This window comes from Ursus americanus, chromosome 33 (assembly GCF_024610735.1).
Source record: "Ursus americanus isolate L20-20 chromosome 33, mUrsAme1.1.p, whole genome shotgun sequence".
In the NCBI taxonomy this organism is placed as follows: Eukaryota; Metazoa; Chordata; class Mammalia; order Carnivora; family Ursidae; genus Ursus; species Ursus americanus.
The window spans coordinates 3,051,528-3,071,352 of NC_142159.1; the positions used below are offsets into that span (position 1 = coordinate 3,051,528).

Sequence of the window (19,825 nt, forward strand, 5' to 3'; positions counted from 1 at the left end):
TTCGGATGTTCTGGCTGGAGTCACAGACAACCCAGTTCCCCCGACTCAAGCAAGAGGCACTTCGTTCTCTGACGGACGAGAGGTCTGGAGATGGGCCCTTCCAGGCCTGGTTTAGCAGCTCGACAGAGCCGGGGCGCTGGGTCAGTAGCCCTGCCGTTCTCTTGGCTTTCTCTCTCGTGCAGTCAAAATAGAGCTGCTGCGGCTCCGAGCAGCCCATCCTCACCTGCTGACACCCCAGGAAATAGAAGGAAAGAGGCAGGAGCCAAAGGGATTTTTCTTCGTGTGACTCATATCTCTTATCAAGGAGGAAAATTTGTCTAGGAACCTTCCAGCAGACCATCCTGGACAGCTCACTGAGTCCATGCCTCCTACCCTAAGCATCGTCAGATAGGAAAGGGAGCGCCCCCTGACTGGCTCTTAACCAATCAGCTGTCAGCTCTGGGGACTGGCACTGGGCCACCCGAACAAAATCATGGTTCTCCTAGCACATTAGAAGGGGGCACACCAGTTCTAGAATATTTCCACAACGATGCTGTGTCCCCAGCCACCCCCCAAAACTTGGTGGCTTCAAATACTAGGCGTGTGTCTAGCTCACAGGTCTGCAGGGTCACTGACTGGCTAGCTTGGCCAGGAGGTAGTGCTGGCCTCAGGTGGACCGCTCACCTGCGTGGGGGTCATTCGATGTTGGTGGAGATGACGGGCACCAGCAGGCTAGCCCGGCCATGTTGACATTACGATGGCAGAGGTGCAGAAAAACAGACCCAGTGTGCACTTCCATTTCTACTGTCTGCTTGTGACACGCCTGTTGATACACCGTTGGCCAGCACAGGTTACTTGCTGGAGCCCAGTGTCCTGAATGGGGCAGGTCACCTGCCCACAGTTGGAGGTCACTGCCAAGTTACATGGCAAAGGGTGTAGCTACAGGGAGGAGTGAGGAATTCGGGTCGCATCACTGCAATTGACTGCAGAGAGAACTCTTTTTACGTGCACCTGGGAGCACATGGATAAGGATGACTGCGAGATGACCCAGGGAGGTCAATGCCATTGAGAGAAGAGTTGGTACAGTTCCCTGGAAGCAGGAGGGGCCACAGCCTCATGGAGAAGCACCAGGATTAGTCGGGAGGCAGAAGCAAGAGGAAAGCATGGGCAAGAGCTTTTTTTTTTTTTTTTTTTTTTACTCTAGAGCCTTTAATTACTTGATGACGATAAGATAGCCCAGATGATGATATAGGTGGGATTTGTTAGGCGGGGATGTCCTCTAGGGGGCAGGAAGCAAAACACAGATGTTGGAGTTTGGTTGGAGGGCTTATAATATAATTTTGTGTACCCACCAAAACACAGGGATAATAGGAACATAAATAACTTTGGCCATTAGTTTGGAACATGATTTCAGGATGTCCGATCATCGGTTATAGAATATTGCAAATGATTATTATGGGAACCAGCAGCGTTTGCCCTGTGACCTTTGACAAGTGGTCACCTTCGTAATCTCATCTGCACACAAAGGCGAACTCATGTCAAGAGCGAAAGGAAGGGTCTTAGAAAAAGCTGAGGTGGAGAAAAGGGCCCCAGCCTAGGAGCCAGAAGGTGGGGTCTTGAATCTCGAACCCATCGCTGGCATGCTGCAGAACCTTGGGGTGGTCACTTAACCTCTGTGGGCCTCAGTTTCTTTGTCGGTAACATTGGAACCTTAGTCTCTAGTCTACATCCCTTCTCGGACAGGGAGATGTTTAAATAGGGTAATGAATGCAGAAGTGCTTTGTAAGTGAAAAGCATGATTCTAACAACCAGGATTCACTGCAGATACTTTGAGAGAGACTGATTAGGGAAGCGGCCAGGAAGGAAGGCTCATCTCGGGCCGGCCTAGAGCCTAATGCTCTGCTGGGGTGGGCTGAGACGAGCCTCTGGTCTCCTTCGGGAATACACTGATGAGAAGGAGGTCTGACATTTGCTGCTGGAGAATGTGGGTCACTGTGTATGACACGGGGCAGCGCACTTGGCTGACAAGAAGACTCGGGGGGGCCTCTGCTCCAGCGTGCGGGCTGTCCCTGTCCTCACGTCCTGGATCCCCAAAGCTCACGTGCCTGCTGATGCCGTGCATGACTCTGAACACTGAGCGAGTGGGAGCAGAGTGCAGACGGGGAGCCTCCCAGGGTAATAAGAGTGAGCGGACAGCATCATCTAGCCCAAGGGAGAATTCCTGGGGTGAGTTGGGGAGGGAGGGTAAGGCTGGTGTGCCCCTCCCTCCTCGGCACAGGCCAGCAGATGGCCCTTTCCTGCTCCCTCTCAAGTCTGGTATTGGGGAGCACTGCGGCTGCTGTTAGATCCAGAACACTCCAGGTCTCTAGAGCCTTTGCCAGCCCATACACCTGGGTCTGGGACCTTCCAGGGGGCTGGGGGGTCCTGATGCCGGTGGCTACGGCAAAGCTTGTTTGGGAGCTCCTCGGGAGACTTAGGTCACAGGGATCAATCTCTGTCCTCCCCAGCAGAGGGGAATGATGTGCGCCAGATGGCTTTCCTGCTGTCCAGCCCTCCGGAACGGGAAGGAGAAGCTGAACAGATCCAGGCATTTGTATCAGAAATGGCTTTGGAAACCCCGAGGCTCTGTTGGAAGGCTCTCAAAGTAGGCGGTCTGTGTGGGGGAACTCCGTCCAGATAGGGAGCACTGCAATGGGTGGTTGCAAACTTTAATCCAGAGCAAACTAGCTTAACCAAAAAAAAAAAAAATGGGGGAGGGAGTGGATTTGATGGGCTGCCTTTCCTGGAAAGTTCCAGAGTCATTTTAGCTTCAGGTACTATTCGATCCAGAGGCTCAAATGGGTATCACTAGGACCTATTTGTCCTGACTTCTGCCGTGTTGGAATCCTTCTCAGGTTCTATGTGGTGATGCGTAGATTTACTTCCTCCCTATGTGGAGGTGGAAAAGGGTGTATCTCCTCCCGGTTGCTCTGGCATCATTTCTGGAAGTCATCTGATAGGACCAACTGGCATCACCTACCCATCTCTGAGCCCTGACCTATGCCTAGAGGAATGTGTGTGCCAATCGGCCAGGCTGGGGCCACACACTGTGGCCCGAGAGCTGCAGATGGACCCCTCCCAAGCCACATGGTCCGAGCACGGGGGAGGAGTGGCTTCCCAAAGGAGAAGCAGAGTGCTGTTTATGGGGGAATGGAGCGTGGCTGAGCAGACGGTTCAGTCAGAACAGACCCTGAGCCCTGAGTGTGGGCAGGGCGCCCAGTGGGACCCTGGCCCCTGCTGGCTCAGCCCCTCCCTGCAGTGGGGAAGGGTATCAAGGGCAGCACGCAGGCTTGCTCCCAGGCTAAACAGAGGGGAGTCAGCAAGAGTGGACCTTGACATAGCGACGGAAATGAACTTAATTAGACCTAAGTAAGCCATTTGTCTCCAGGAAGTGACATTCCGTTTTCCCTAGAAGTCCCTAGATCAAGTGGTTTTGCAAAATGCTAAGGTGGAGGATGGATTTTTCAGTGTGGGGAGAAAAAAACAATAAGTCAATCCAATCATGGTGGTTTGGGTTGAGTGCCATGTAAGTGCCAGGCCCTGTGCCAGGGGCTGTGCGGACCCAGCCCACGAGGTTAAGGAGCCCATGCTGGGACGAGGGAGTGAGATGAGGCCAGAGGAGGCTGGTGCTGAGGGAGGAGGCCACTAGGTGGGGGGAGAGGGTGTCTTGTTTGGACAGAGCAGTAGGGGTAGGCTTCCTGGAGGAGGTGGTTGCATGGAGCCTAGAAATATCGGTCAGGTTTACTGAGACAGGCTGCCCTCGGGTTGGGGACACAAATGCCACTTTGTCTTACACAGTCCCACAGTTGGTACCGCTGAGCCTGGAGCCTTCACTTGTGCCCAGATCCTGGAGGCAGATTCCCTGCTTCCCAGCGTCATAGGTGGGGTGAGGAAGAGGGGTGCCCTCTAGTTTGGGCTCTGTAGATCCGTAAATGCACTCTAGTTTCGAGGGGAGCGCGTAGGCGTGGTCAGAGGGACTCTGCTGCCCGTGCCTACTGTTGAATCGTATGTGTGTATATGTATCCGTGTGTGTGCACAGGCCTTGATTCACGTGGGTAATGAAGCCCAGGCGTGTGTCCACATCAACACGCATGTCCCTACAAATACGTGTCCGTGTGTGCATACCTATCCGTAGGTGTGTGCAGGTGTGTACAGCCTGGTACACACACTGTACCTAAGTGTCTTGGTGCCCGTGTGTGGACTCACGTGGATGTGTCCACGCACACACACAGGACTCTGCGGGCCACACATCCGTGTCTGTGTGCGCGCACAGACCCGGGGCCGCAGGCCTGTGTGCACACCAGAGTCCGCGGAGGCCGACGGCTGTGTTCACCCGTGTGCACCATGTGTCTCTCGCACCCCGGGGCCTCCCAGGGCTCATCCGTCTGCAGGAGCTCATCATGGCCCCGTCGAGGTACAACATCCGCCTGAAGATCCGCCAGCTGCCCCTTGACTCCGACGACTCGCGCCCCCTACTCAAGGAGATGAAGCGGGGCCGGGAATTCCGCATCATCTTCGACTGCAGCCACACCATGGCCGCCCAGATCCTCAAGCAGGTGCGTACTCGCCAGCCCGAGGGATGGAAGGGATGGGCGGGATCTGCCTGCCCCTTTCCCCACATCCCCTTCCCCGCACACATGGCCGGGGGGTGGCCAGAGCTCGGGTGGAGCCCCGCTGCGCCTGTTTCGGCAGCCGCAGGGTGGACACAGGGTGGTCTTCAATGTCTGAGCGGGCGTGAGGACGGAGTGAAGCCAGGCAGGGCCGAGCTGTAGCTTTCCTGGCGCGGCTGCAGGTGGGGGGCAGGGGCCGCCGAGCAGGGCCTGAAGCCACACAGGACAGAGCATCTCGGGAAGCACAGGGAGGCCGCGGGGCGGCAGGAACAGCCCCAGGAGGGCCTCACTGCCTCTTCCGTGATGAGTTCCCTGTAGCCCGCAGCAGTTTCTGCTACTCTCCTAATACTAGGAGGTTTATTGAAGTTCCCGCACCATCTGCTCGACTCTGCAGCGAGCGTGGGGGAGGGAAGTGGCTCTCGGTCCTGGATGGGCCTCTCTTCCTTTCCAGACACAGCCCAGCCTGGCATGCTGGGAACGAGAGCCCTCTCTGCCAGCTCCCTTAGAAATAAACCGCAAAATCGCCCACCACCTCCTTGGGGGGGTGCCACAGCCAAGACCCAAAACACTCCCATTCAAGCCAGTGCTTGTGTGAAAGGCAGTGATAGGGTCCCGGAAAGTGTCTGTGGTGATTGAAGGAGGCATTCCGTGGAGCTCAAAGTCATGACCTTGTGAGATGCAGGTGGTGGGGAGGAGACACGGGGAGGGCAGGGGGCTAGGTGCCGAGGCGGAGAGAGGAGTTTTCAAGTCCTTGCGGGGGTGGGGGGGTGTCCAAGTCCCACCCTCCAGTCGGGCCCTGCAAGGGGTACCCAGGCGGCCCTGCAGCCAGTGTCTTTCCCCCAGGCTCCCTCACACGGTGGTTAAATAGCTTGCTTGGGGGTTTGAATCTCACTTCTGCCCTTGGGTGTTGTGCGACCCAAGAGCAAGGGGCCCCGGTGTCATCCCCGCCTCTGTAGACGGAGCCAGTGGTCCCTACCTCCGCGGGTGGCGGAGGATTCTGTTGAGATGAGGCAAGGAAGGAGCGTAGCCCAGGGTCCGGCGCACAGTCAGCACTGGTACGGGGCACCTAGAGTGTCACTGTGGAGGAGACCTACGCTCCCCAGTGACCCCTCACCCCTGATCACTGGGTGACTGCCAGCGCTTAGCGCTTCCCTCCTCTTCTTGGTGTGTGTAACCGGGTCACAGGGACAGCCACACCCCTGGCTGGTGGCACTGAGGAGTGACCGTGTGCCGGGTACGCAGTGCTCCTCACTTAGTGCCCCCTGGCAGGTGGCAATGGTCATCATGCCCAAATTACAGCTGAGGAAACTGAGGCTCACGGGAAAAGGAAGGGGCCCAAGGTCATCCAGCCAGAAAGTGAGAATTTACTCCCACGTCTGCCTGACTTGAAAACATCCAGATTTAGAACTGGAGACCGTGTGCTCACCAAACACTGAGCTCCACAGAGGTAACCACGGCTGCCGACTGAGGCCTGGTGGGAGCCTTGAACTTGCTGATGTGGGTTGTGAATCTCCAAGAGGGCAAGAGAATGAGCGGCACTTTCCAAGTGTACCTGAGCCCGGGACACTTTTCCCTCCAGAGCACTTAGGGGGCGGCATTCCGAAGAACTCTGTAGAAAGTGCATTATGGTTGTTAGTATTATGGATTATAGGTTTCTTTTTTTTTTAAGATTTTATTTATTTATTTGACAGAGATAGAGACAGCCAGCGAGAGAGGGAACACAAGCAGGGAGAGTGGGAGAGGAAGAAGCAGGCTCATATAGCAGAGGAGCCTGATGCGGGGCTCGATCCCATAATGCTGGGATCACGCCCTGAGCCGAAGGCAGACGCTTAACCGCTGTGCCACCCAGGCGCCCCGGATTATAGGTTTCTAATAAAATACGTAAATGTAGGTAATGCAGGCTTCATGATGATACATGGTAGTAATTTCATAGCAGCCGAGAGGCCTGCCTGGCGACCGGTCAGCTGGACCAGGGAAGCCAGGCTGTCTCCACTCTCCAGGGGGCTCAGCTGAGGGGAGTCAGGGTGCTGGAGAAGGCAGTCTGGGGCTGACTCCGACAGCATGTCTCTAAGTGTGGCAGGCCCAGAGATGGTCACGGAAAAGCAGACGACTGGGCCCAGCCCGGCCCTGTGGAATTTGGAATTTTGCACACAGAGGATGGCCCACAATTCTACATTTTTTAAAATTTTATTTATTTGAGAGAGAGAGCACTAGCAGGAGGAGGGGCAGAGGGAGAGGGACGAGCAGACTCCCCGATGAGTGGGGAGCCCGAGGCGGGGGCTCGATCTCAGAATCCCGGGATCCTGACCTGAGCCGAAGGCAGATACCTAACTAACTGAGCCACCCAGGCGCCCCAAGATTCTGCATCTGAATCTGTCCCTGGGGACTTGCACACTCCAGTGTGAAACCCGCTGCTGTCTGCCAGCCAGTCACTGTCACTTCGGGGAGGTGGTCTCAGGACGTCCCACTCCAGGGGGCCCTCCTCTCCCAAGTCCCATACCAGTCTGGTCCTCAGCCCTGGGGTGCAGATGGGGAGGGGGCTTCTCGGGCACCCCCTGCGGGCTGCTGATGCTCTGCTCTCCCGCAGGCCATGGCCATGGGCATGATGACCGAGTACTATCATTTCATCTTCACCACTCTGGTAACGTACCTCCAGGTCCTGGCATGGGTGGGGGTGGGACCCCCGCGGAACAAGGTCAGTCTGGTGGGGACCATTGCGGCAGCCAGAGGAGACTCAGGCTGGCCTTGCTTCCTGAGGCTCTAGGTGTGGCCCCGGGCAAGGGCCCAGAGATGTCTTCGTGGCCCGCCCACTTTGAGAAATGCCCTCAAGCTGTGACTCGGGCAGTGAGTCTAGACCTGCCCGTGTCCACTCACGCCCTTCTGATGACCAGCTAGTCGTTTAACCTCCCTGCCTCGGTCTCTTCGTCTGCAAAATGGGCGCGATAATGGCTTCTAACTCCTCGAATTATGAGCTCCGAAAGTAAAATGCTGAGAGCAGTGCCTGATTCGTGCGCAGAGCGGTGCAAGTGTTAGCTGCTCTTATTAAGATGACCCTCGGCTCCCAGCCCACACACTTCCCCACGGATGCCTCAGTCCTCACGCAACAACAGGACATGCTGCTGTGGATTCCTACAGCATCCGTGCTGAAGTCTGCCCACTCACTGTCAGCTGGGCCAGCCCAGCTGCAGGCTCCAGATGGGGCCTGTCCAAACTCGGAGAACATTTAAGGCCATTTAAACCCATTAGGATAATTAGTTGTGGCCTGAAATCAGCAGAATAAAGAGATCCCTGTGCCAAAGGGGCGCCCACACCCAGTCACCCTGCCTTGGAGCCAGAAGTTCTAGCATTTCCCTGGGCCCCTGGCTGGACTCTTCCACCCAGCCCGGTCTGGGACACGTGGCAGCGTCGCTGACGTCCCGGTACTGAAACAGGCTCCTGCCCTCTTCGTCAGCCTTGCTGCAGCCCGGCAGGCTTCTGCGTTCCCTCATCCGTCTGGCACCCAGGTAACCCTCCTTCCCCAGCACCTGGGTTCCGGTGAGGGTCTCAGGATGATTGGCGCCGAGGCCTCGCCCTGGAGGAGCTCCCGTCCTGTGCGGTCCGCACCTCCACGTCTAGCTCCTTCGGCAGGCGTGTGCCATCACAGGCCTGGACACGTGGCCGTAGCGCACAGTGGAAAGAGATACCTGGTGTGGAGGGGCTGGTGGAATGTGGGAAATTTGAGGCAGGAAGGTAGATGTTTAAATGGGGCCTTGAAGCATCAGTAGGAGTTCATCAGGAGAGAGAGGAAGAGTATTCCGTACAGAGGGAACGGCATAAGCAAGGCCAAGAGGCAGGTTAGCGCTTCACTGGAGAGCGGGGGTTGGCTCACTCTGACTGATTGCTAGAGCCTGTTGTAGTCATCTGCTCCCAAATCCATGTTCACTGATAGCACGAAGGGAGCTTGGAGATGGCCATGGTGGAAGGAATATTCATGCCACCGAACTTGGCAAGTACTACAAATAAGGGTTTGTAACCTCCCCTCCACCGAGAGCTGGTTCCTGAGCATTCACCAGCACACCACTGCTTCTTCCCCACCCCCTGTACCCTGTGCGCATGGCAGAGCTCAGCCCCCCCACCCCCACCCACGGCACGTGCTCCGGATCCAGAGCTCAGATCTGGGCATCTGCCGGCAGTCATGTTGGGAGAAAGGGATTCTGGTTGCTGGTGACTGAGATCAGGCACCTTCTTCCCCAAGTCCCTTCTGGATTTCTGCCCACCAAAGCTGACTTTTTCATGTCGTGCTATATCCTGGAAAGTCATTGGAGGCTGGAGGATGAGGTCACCAGATCTCCCATATTCCACCTCTGTTTGGAGCCGGGAGCAGGGCAGAGGAGCAAGGCTGGGAAAGTGCCGTAGGGCACATTCCAGGGGCCCAAGGCCCTGTCCCCAGCATGGCAGCCCTGTCCGCCCCATCCCGGGCTTCTAGGGTGCTGAGACCAACTTCTGGGCCCTTAACCCGGGTTGAGCCTGGCTCAACCTTTCAGGCAAGACTCTAGAGAAGGCACCTCCCTAGGGACCCCACGTTCCTTTCATTAATACTATTGCCTTCCTGGGGTCAAGGTTAGAGGTCTTGGAGGGAGGGGCCTTATCTAGCCCTAGACAGCATCTGCTTCTATTACTTTTTCATTTCCTTAACTCAGGCATCCGTTTACTCATTTCTGGCAGCCACGTGCAGATGCTCTCAAGGCCCCCGGTTCTTTTTTTTTTTTTTTTTAAGATTTTATTTATTTATTTGACAGAGATAGAGACAGCCAGCGAGAGAGGGAACACAAGCAGGGGGAGTGGGAGAGGAAGAAGCAGGCTCTTAGAGGAGGAGCCTGATGTGGGGCTCGATCCCATAACGCGGGGATCACGCCCTGAGCCGAAGGCAGACGCCCAACCGCTGTGCCACCCAGGCGCCCCAAGGCCCCCGGTTCTGAGCGAGGTGCTTGGGTGGGAGAGGGTATGCAGGGTTAGCTCCGCAGAAAGCTCACCAGCTGGCAGGCTTCCTTCATGCATATGAGGGTCAAGGACTGCGCCCAACTCACCTGTCCATCTCTGGTGCCCAGAGTGCCTGGCATGCAGTAGGTGCTCATTAATGCTTGGATGAGTGAATGACTACCATACAAAGTAGAAAGTCATCCATGAAGTTATCAACACCCTTGTCATGGCAACAGTAAAGACCATGGACTCTGGTGCCAACCTGCCTGAGTTAGAGTCACGATCTTTCTGCTTCCCTGGGCAAGTCCTCTCACCTCTCTGGGCCTCCCTTTCCCATCTACAGAAGGGCCACAGTACCCGCGCTGCCTCATAGCACTGTTGTGCTGAGCGTGCAACATGTCGAGTGCCTGATGTCTATTTAAGTAGTAGGTAAGAGTTCAGTGAAGTACCTCCCGCTTCTGTTTTCTATGTATTCAGCATACGCCATCTCTCCCACAAATTCAGAATGCCTCTCCGAGGGAGGGACGATCTCCCGGTTGTATAGGAAAGTAGAAACCGAGGCTCAGAGAGGTCACCCAGCAAGAAAAGGGGCAGAGGGAGGATTTTCAGCAGCTGGGAGCTGTCCAGCTCCGAAGGCCTCTGCTGGGAGCTGTCACACTGAAAGCCGGCACGAGGAAGTGGATGGCCTCCTCTGGCCGCACATGGCAGGGGTGGTCCGGACACAATGACTGACCCTCACAGGGGGAATAGAGCCTCCACAAATCTCAGCAGTGCCCACATGTCACAGGTTCCAAAGCCCTTTCTCCACATCGCTGCTTTCCTCTTCACAGGGCAGGGTTTTTGCTCCCCGTTGATGGATGGGCAAACCTGGGACCAGAGAGGTTGAGTGACTTGCCCAGAGTCTCCCAGCAGATCTAACCCTGATCTAGCCAAGTTGGCCTTGGCTCCTGACTTCCAGTCCTGTGTATGGCTGTCCCAGCCCCCTGCCCGTCCTCCCTGAGCTCTCAGAGGGTTGGGGACGGTGGATCTTCCCAGGGAGGCACAACCCTTACACCATGGACAGCTCTGCAGTTTGCAGTGGAGTAATTGCGTCCGCGTGTGTCGGCGGGCTGGGGGTCTCCCGGCATCTCTCCCAGCCGCCCCCTCACCGCCCGCCTGCCAGGGCAGCCGCTGTGTCCCTCGGGCCCTCCTCTCTGGCCCAGGTCCCGCATTGGCCTGGGCTCCAGCTCCACGATCCTCCCTTCCGCCCCTGTTGGCTTCAGTCTACCTCGTGATTCTGCCTCTTCGCGCCCATTGGTCAGTCGAGGCTGTGTTTGGGAGGGCAGTGGCATTTGCCGTGTATCTCCTTCCCTTTAGGAAACCCACGTCACCAACGCTTCGCCTCTAAAAAATCCTCCAAACTTGCTTCTTTCACGCAGAAGACATTTTAATTACCCCAGCGGCCATTATCTGTTCCAGCCAGCTTCGAGCCATTCCCAGATAACCCCGCGTTAATCAGCCCCAGCTGAGCCCCTGCTACATGTCACGTGTAGGTAAAAGCCTGGAGGTGAAAAAAGAATTATAATAAATTAATAGATAAGCAATCACAATTAATGCCACTTCCCGGCAGTAACAGTTATATCATGGGAAAGATATTTTCATCTGTCATTCCTTAAGGCAATGTTTTCCGAGCTTTGGCTTCTACCAGTCAGACCCATGGGGTGCTAATGAATTAGTCTATTATGTTATGCTGAATGTTTCTAAAAGGTCCCTCGTCGATACTGAATTCAGCGTGTCAACATTTGGCATCGAGAACAGCAACTTTTTGCCAAGTGGCAAGGTTGCCCACAGTTCACTGTGTATGGCGCTCGGGGGTCTGTGCTCAGGGCAGTGTGGACACAGAATTAGGGCTGGACAAAGAGGCCTCTTTAGCAGTTTCCCGTCATTTCTGCCCTCATGTCACGGGAGCGGGGACACTTGGTGCCACCAGCCCTACAATGTTTTGCACCCCTGGCTTGACATGACGGGGAGGGAGGTGACCCCAGCAGTGACGCCCCATCTCGTCCCCTCCCAGCTGGAGTGGCTGCGGCCACCCCTTGAGTGTCATCAGACCAAATGCTACATCTAGAGACCGGAAGGGCTGCAGTCACCAGCCCCCAAGCCCCCCACCGGGGCCGGGGATGCCTCCCTTCCCAGTGAGTGAAGTTGGCCTCTGGTCGGAGAGGAGGGTGAACTGAGTCACAGACACCCTCGGCAGGCTGATGCTTTGGCGTCCTTCAGGCCTTAGATATTAGGTCAGCACCACATTGGAGAGGAGGCTGGGCTCTGTGCGGTGGTGGGGTGAGGTGGGCGCCCCCTGGGGGCAGAGGTCAGCTTCTCTTCCATGGCCCCAGCAGTTAGCTCTACCCCCAAACTCACATTCTCCATTCTGCAAAACAAAACTGCTCCACCTCCCCTTACCTGCCTTCTTCAAAGGCGTTTTGGGGGAAGATCTCTTGATACTATAGCAGGCCCCTTAAGGGTCTCCCCCCCACACACACCAGGCAATTTACCAAACCTTTCCTAGCCCCCAGCTTCACTGAGATCTCCCCCTGAGAGGAGGATGTGAAACACTAGTCTCCCATCCCAGGCCCTTCCCAGTATTGTTGAGGTGCCCCAGAGAGCCACTTGGCTGGCTGACCCTTCTTTCCACTTTGGGTGACAGGAGTATTTGACTCAGGGGCTCATGGGGGGGAGGTAGACACTAACAGTTGTTATCAGTGGGATGAAAACCAAGAGGTCCCAGGATGAGAGCAGAAGCACGCCTGACCTACCCTGCTGTGCATGTGTAAAGTAGTAGTCAGGGGAGGCTTCCTGGAAGAGGTGCCACTTGAATTGAACCTCAGAGATTAGCCCACCCAAGAGGGTTGAGAAGAGAGACGGTCCAGCCAGAGACTAGAACATGCACGAATGCTGGCACGGAGATGAGAAGCTGCATGATGGGGGCAGGGGCTGCGGTCAGCAAGAAGGGTGAAGGGGAAAGTGGTTTGGTTCCTGAAACAAACATGGGAGCGGGTGGGAAGAAAAGTGGGGCTGGAGGGGGCTGGAGAGCTTTGTAAGCTAAACTAAAGAACTTGCACTTCATTCTGAGAAGGCAGTAAGGATCCATATACACGGGAGCGATGGAGTTGGATTGATCTTCCAAAAGACCCCTCTGAATGCTGCATGGACTGCGGGCTGGTCACAGGACAGAGGGGGCTTGGGAGCTGGACTGCCTGGGTTGGACTCCATTGCTCCCCAGGTTAGCTGTGAAACCTAACCTCTCTGTGACTCAGTGCCTTCCTCCAAAATGGGGTGATAGTAACGCCCTCCTTGGATGAGGTGGAAATGAGAATTCAGCGAGGTAATGGACAAAAGGCACTTAGAACGCTGCCTGCCGTTCTGAGGCTCACAGGGGCTCAGAGCTATTAGCTCATCGCGATTGTTCCTATGCTGCCAGGATGGGTAAGGCCGGAAGGACCCAACCCCTGTCGGCTCCTGTCCTCTGACAACCGGGCTTGTCCCTGGGGCCGTATCCCATGGCTGTCCCACCCGGCTGCCAGAGAAGGCAGAAGAGAAGCATCGGTCAAACCCTGACCTAACGTCTCGCATTCAGCAGACCTGCTCTGCGCACATCCATGAGCCCACTTCTGCCTCATGACAACCCCACCGGCTAGTCCTCTTATCACCGCCTACCTTTGGCAGCCGAACCAACTGAGGTAAGGAGGGTAGATGCGGCTGGCACCCAGCTGGCCTGGCCTCGCAGTCTGTGCCCCCGACCTTTGCCCGGGCTGTCTCCATGCGCTGCGCTCGGGAAGGCGCGGTGGGGAGAGAGGCCTCCTTCTGGGCATGCCCTCCCCGCGCCCCTCCGCTCCTCCCTGATTCCGCTTATGTCCCCAGCTCAGCCCCGTCAGGAGTCATGACTTAGATGAGGGGCTGGGCCGTACCCCAGACTCTGTACGGCCTATACTCCCCAAAACAGCTCCAAAGACAGTTTGGGTGCACGTCGGGTTTGGCAAGCACTGGGGCATAAAGCAGGGGCGTTTTTGAATGAGACAGATGGCTGTGTACCACCCGCTGTCCGACTGTGTGGGAGGGAAACCCTGGATCTGGAGTGCTTCTAATTTCCATGGTGTAAATACTCCCTCCTCGGCCGGCATCAGGCGACCAAGGTGAGTTGACTGGACGCAGAGACAGGAAGAAATGCGGACAGTTAGCTCCCACAGGCCAGCGCAAGCCAGCTCCAACACCCCACTGAAACAGACCCGGGTGTAAATTCTGCTCCGCCTTTTAGGAGCCTTATGGCCTCAGGCAAGTCACCTCATGCCCCTGAGCCTGTTTCCTCATCAGTAGAAGGAGCACACTGTTAAACAGCTACTTTGCAGGGGTATCGGGATGGGATGTCGGGATGGGATGGTGTCCTCCACGTGCAGGCCTGAGTGCAGTGCCCACCCTCCCCTCCCCACTGAGACTGGGGCAGGCACTCTCTGGCCCACTCAGTGAGACCCCCCCTCACCTGCTGAAGACCCCACCCCCTGCTCCCACCCGGGCCCTTCCCCATCCCAAGTCCTGGCCTAGAATCAACACCCTAGTTGTTTGGGCAAGGCTAGGACTAAATTTTCTTGCCTGGAGTTCAAGTCTGCTCCAGATCTCTCCCCAACACCTTACTCCCTAAACCTTCAAAAAGGAAACCAAGACCGTGCATTCCAGAAGGAGTCCATTTTGAGGGTGCAGCAGGAGCTTAGCATCAATTAGGAATATCTGAGAGACCAAAGGAAGGCAGCACCATGAGGAAGAGTGGCTCCACGGGCTCATCGTTCCTCGAGCCACCGTCGAGTTCGCCAAAGCTTGGACTATGATGGGCTGGGTTTAGTCCTGATGGCTGCAGCCATGCAGAGAACAGTACAGCCCATGGGGTGTCCTGCCTCTCTCCCAACACAGGATGGGTTGGACCAGGGGCCAGGATGGAAAACAGTTGACCAAGAGAACCTTAGGACTCGGTTTCCAAACCACTAGTAGGAAGGGGCCAATCTAGATTATCGTAGTATGTTTTCTTAAAAAGTAAAAAAAAAAAAGAAAAAGAAAAAGAAAATGAGTCCTGCAAATATAAGATGAATGTGTGTCAAAGAGGTATCCAGTTCATTAACAAGGAAGCCAGTAGGATGGTAACACTGGCTCAAAGAGCTTTGGAGAGATTGAGTTTTTATTGGGAGGGGAAAACACCAAATAAGACTGCTCAGTTAGTTATAAAATGGATTAATGTCCTACAAGGGTAATAAGCCACCACATTGGGGTTTATCATTTCAATGGGCTACAGTCTCCAAGTTAACCCGGAGTCTGGGCCTTCGAGCAGTAGCTGACGGTGGAGTCAGACCCGGGCGCGTTCTCCCGGAGAATCCCACAGTGCAGGGCGGCCTGGTGAGGGCCGTACTACATGGAAAGCGATGCTGCTCTCCTTCTGCCTTATTTACAAGTTTGGGGAGTTTTCCTTAACAGGAGGGAGCTCTGCTCTGCTCCTCAGGCCACCACCCCACCTCCTCGCCGCTGCCATTTCTTCCTAGCTTAGGACCAGGCTTCTCCCTCCATACACACCCCCTCCAATCCCTCTCTGCCTCCTCGCCTCACCTGCTCCCCTTGCCCCCGAGCTGTGGCTGCAGAGGAGCTGAAGCTCGGCCCCACGCGTTAAGGCTGGTCTTCCTGGTCCTTACACCAGACTGGATGCGACCTGGCCATGGACAGACGGGCTGACTGCTAGTCCGCAGCTTCTAGGACACAGCGGGTGAGGAGACCCGGCTGGTGACATCAGAGGGGAGGGGAGAGAAGGCAGCAGTATTCCTTGAGTCCCAAGCAGAAAGACTTTTGTTGTTGAATCATAACCAACCTGCAGTATTATGTTCATTTCAGGGGTATAAGAGAGCCAATCAGTATTTTTATACATTACAAAATGACCCCTACAAAAGCTTTGGATATCCTCTGTCACCATACAAAGTGGCTGCCGTATTGTTGGCTGTGTTCTCTATCCCTTGGCGTACTTATTTTATAACTGGAAGTTTGTACCTCTTAATTCCCTTGGCCTATCTTGCCCCTCCCCCAACCCCTTTCCCTTCGGGCATCCACCAGTTTGTTCTCTCTCTGAGTTTGTTTTGTTTTTTAGATTCTACGTATAAGTGAAATCACATGGTGTTTGTCTTTGTCTGACTTCACTTAGCATACCCCCTGGGGTCTATCCCCAGTGTTACAAATGGCGGGGTGCCGTTCTTTCTTGTGGCTGAGTTATATACCCCTGCACGGATACACCCCATCTTCTTTGTCCGTTCATCTATCGACGGACACTTGGGCTGTTTCCGTGTCTTGGCTATTGTAAGCAGTGCTGTAGTGAACATAGGAGTGCACCTATGTTTTCAAATTAGTGTTTCTGTTTTCTTCAGGTAAATACCCAGAAGTGGAATTGTGAGATGGTAGGGTAGTTCTATTTTTAATTTTTTGATGGGAACTCCATACTGTCTTCCAGAGCGGCCGCGCCGGTTTGCATTCCCGCCCCCAGTGCATGAGGGTTCCTTCTTCTCCACATCCTCTCCAACACTTGTGTTGTCCATTCTGACCGGTGGGAGGTGATCGCGCCTTGTGGTTTTGACTGGCGTTTCCCGGATGATGAGGGACGGGGAGCATCTTTTCAAGTACTTCTCCCATGCAGTCTGTTCCTGTGGTGAATGGTCTCCTTCACTGTGCAAAACCTAGAAAAGATTATTTTAAAATAGTCTTCTGGGGGGGATACAACAATCCCTTCAGCTTCCCTCTGGGTCACGTGGAAATGCCCAGACCCAGTGCTCTCTGTCCTCCCAACGTGGGCGCCCCTGTCATTGGAAATGACCACTGTGACCGTTGTCAAGCTCCTCTGACGTGCTGGGCCGGGCCTTTTATGTGAACTGCTGCACCGGGTCCTATAAAGCAGGCACGAGCCCCATTTTGTAGACGAAGAACCCGGCTGAGCCACCTGCCGGGGATCAGCGGTGAGTCTGTGAGGTCAGCTGAGGTCAGCCCCCGGGCGGGGGTCATTCCAGGCGACCCCCCGCTGCCCCCTGCAGTGCTCCTGCGGGCGCTCCACTGCCGCTGAGCCTCACCTCGCGTGGGGCGGGGCTCCGCAGGGAGCTGCAGCCTTGGGCTCCTGGTGCTCAGAGAAGGGAGTGGGGGGCAAGTGGCGCCCTGGGTGGGGGGTGGCTGGGACTTACAGCAGACCACACCTGTATTTACTTGAACCTCTTTCTGTCCAGGATCTGTACGCGTTAGACCTGGAGCCCTACCGCTACTCGGGGGTGAACCTGACGGGGTTCCGGATCCTCAACGTGGACAACCCGCATGTCTCGGCCATCGTGGAGAAGTGGTCCATGGAGCGGCTGCAGGCGGCTCCCCGGGCAGAGTCCGGCCTGTTGGACGGCGTGATGATGGTATCCCAGCCAGGCGGGCCAGATCCAGGGGTGCCCCTTCCTCTGCACTTTCGTCCCTCCATTTCCCTTTTCTGTCGTCTCTTCCCTACTTCCTCCCTATCTCTTTCTTCCCTCCCACCACTTCCCTTCCTAAGACCTGCTCTGGACCAGCCAGACCTTAGGCTGGGCCCTGGGAGCACTAGGAATCAGACACAGTCCCCTCGAAGGGTGGTAGGGGAGGCGTGTGACAGCCTAGGGAATCAGGAAAGGAGAAGGCGTGGACAGGGTCTAGGAGCAGCAAGAACGATGGGATGAGGGAGGAGGACCTGGAAGGAGAAGGTCTAAGCTGCAGGGAGGGTGGGAGTTGGGTGACTGCCGAGCAGCAGGGACACCTAAGCCTGGCCTTTACTGTGGGCATGGACAGGGTCGCTCTGGGCCTTTCCCTCGTCAGGACCCCGTGTGCCTGGTAGGGGAGGGGAAAGGGGCCACAGCAGCTTGGGCCAAGGACCCTCGGGGCTGGGGAACTGCTCTCAGGCAGGCCCTGCGCCCTCCCCTCCAGACTGACGCAGCCTTACTGTACGACGCCGTCCACATCGTGTCCGTGTGCTACCAGCGGGCCCCGCAGATGACCGTGAACTCCCTGCAGTGCCATCGGCACAAGGCCTGGCGCTTTGGAGGCCGTTTCATGAACTTCATCAAGGAGGTGAGTGCGTGTTCACCCCCGCCAGGGCCTCCTCCCCGGGGGTCTTCCATGCTGCAGAGCAAAGGCGCAGGCAGAATCGATTTCCAGTCCACACGAACCGGGGCACGTTGGTTCACATCTCTGAGCCTCTGTTTCCCTGGGCGAAAATGGGCTGGACGGGACCAATCTCACAGGGCGATTGAGAGGCTGAGGCCCTGGCACCTAGGAGGTTCTCCGTGGGCCGCCCGCATTGTCAGCAGGACCTGCATGGGCTTCCAGGGCAACGGATGAGGGTCTCTGCCGCTGGCTTTGTGACCTTGGGCAAGCCAGAGAACCTTGCTGAGCCTTGGTTATCTCATCTGCCAAATGGGGTATGAAGCACGCCCCCTCAGAGGGATACCGGGAAGTGGAGACGAGACTCCTGTGTGGAAAGGGCTCGGGGCAGTGGCAGGGCAGGGGAGGCTGGCTGGATACTCAGTCCTCCAAACTCCTCTTCACGTCACGGGCCCCCTGGGACCTGGCTCCGCTGGCTCCAAGGTGGCCGTGAAGAAGTCCCATCCGTGGGGCTGATTCAGAGGAACCGGCCACAAGACGGCCGCTGACACTCACGGTGCCATTCAATAATTCGGAAGGACTCTCCCTCATCTTCGTCCTTGTAAGCTGCAGATGGCAGTTCGTCGTTCCCGTTTTACAGGTGGGGAAGCTAAGGCCAGGGCCAGGCATCCTGGCAGCATCATGATGAGCTGGGTGACTTTGGCTAAAGGATTAACATTTTGATTCTCAGTTTCCTTGACTGTGAAATGGGCATAAAGAGTACTTGTCTCGGTGTTGTTGAGAAGACGGTGTGCAAACTGTCCATGGAACAGTTAGCCCAGGACGTGGGCAGAGTCAAATCCCCGGTAAATGGTGGATGAAGAAGGCTCGGGGAGGAGATCGGGGCAGGGTTATCCTGGGTCGGTGGGAGTGACCCTGTCCAGGCGACTCCAGGGGCAATCGAGAGAAGCCCTCGAGGACGGTTGTACGGCGATCGCTCCGTAGCAGTGACGCTGGGCCAGAAGTGCGGCAGGCTGCCTTGAGCGCTCCTTCAGTCACTCAGCAGCGAGTTGCCAGGCCCTGGGGGCCAGTGGGGCTGAGACAGACGAGCCCCTGCATTCACAGAGCTCACAGCCTGGGGGGGAGCAGACGTGAATGGAGTCCTCGCATTCAGGGATGCAATCCCACGTGCAGAGGAAGGCAGCTCTAGGAGGGCGTATAGCAAAGGGACCCACCACCTTACACGCAGCAGACAGGGTGGCTTTCCTGCGAGTGCTGAGGTCCCCATCACTGCTTGGGAAGGGCATTAAAAGGAATGGGGATGGGACACGGGCTGTACGGTGTGATGCCCCTGCCTGTGGAGCTTGTCTCTGCCTCTCCCGGCTGTGCCACTTCTCACGTGCTCCTAGACGGCCCGAAGCACCCGTTTCCTCACCTGGCAAACACCCTGTCACCATCGTGGTGAGCGAGGCATGAACTCCTTGGCACCGGCTCCCCTCACGCCCAGAAGGGGCTCCATCCGTTGTCAGCTGTGTCGGCATAAGAGGACCATGATGGTCCCTTCTCATCCAGCCCCTCAGAACTGCAGAGGAAGGCCAATTGTCTCGTGCTCTGAGCAGGCCTGGTTGGCCTGGGAGACCACCTGCTTGTTCTCGGGGAACTTCGAGGCCTGACTCCTAGCCCCCCTCTGCCTCCTTCCTCGGCAGGCCTCCGACTGAGGGCCAGAGGCCAGTGTGAGGGGGTCGATGACCTAAGCCACAACTCCGGGCCCCTTGTGAGCGACACACAAATGCCTTTGAAGCTTAACTCACTTTTTAGCTGTGTGACCTTCGACAACCTGCTGAACCTCTCTGTGCCTCAGGTCCGCCTCTGTACTCTGGAGATTTTCCTAGAGTTGTTGCAGGATGAAGCGAGTTAGGGTGTGTGCGGAGCACTTAGGCCAGAGCCTGGCACAGAGCAGATGCTCATCAGAGGGGCTACCGTTGCTGTTCTCTCATCACGACTGCCATCCCTGGAGCTTTTTGTTCCCCGGTGGGTTTCCAGCTAACGAGGATCCCTGGGCCACAGAGCTCCGGGGACCCCCACCCTGCTTACCCCTCACC

The 19,825-nt window shown here is 56.3% G+C and overlaps 1 protein-coding gene across 1 annotated transcript in view; it reads left to right on the plus strand.

Annotated features, from left to right (window-relative positions):
• Positions 1-19,825, plus strand: part of GRIK3 (glutamate ionotropic receptor kainate type subunit 3) — a 215,944-nt gene that overhangs the window by 141,799 nt on the left and 54,320 nt on the right. The window contains exons 4-7 of the mRNA XM_087858285.1: positions 4,393-4,574; positions 7,216-7,269; positions 16,856-17,029; positions 17,568-17,711. Coding sequence (XP_087714411.1) covers positions 4,393-4,574; positions 7,216-7,269; positions 16,856-17,029; positions 17,568-17,711 — 554 coding nt within the window. The remainder of the gene's footprint in view (positions 1-4,392; positions 4,575-7,215; positions 7,270-16,855; positions 17,030-17,567; positions 17,712-19,825) is intronic.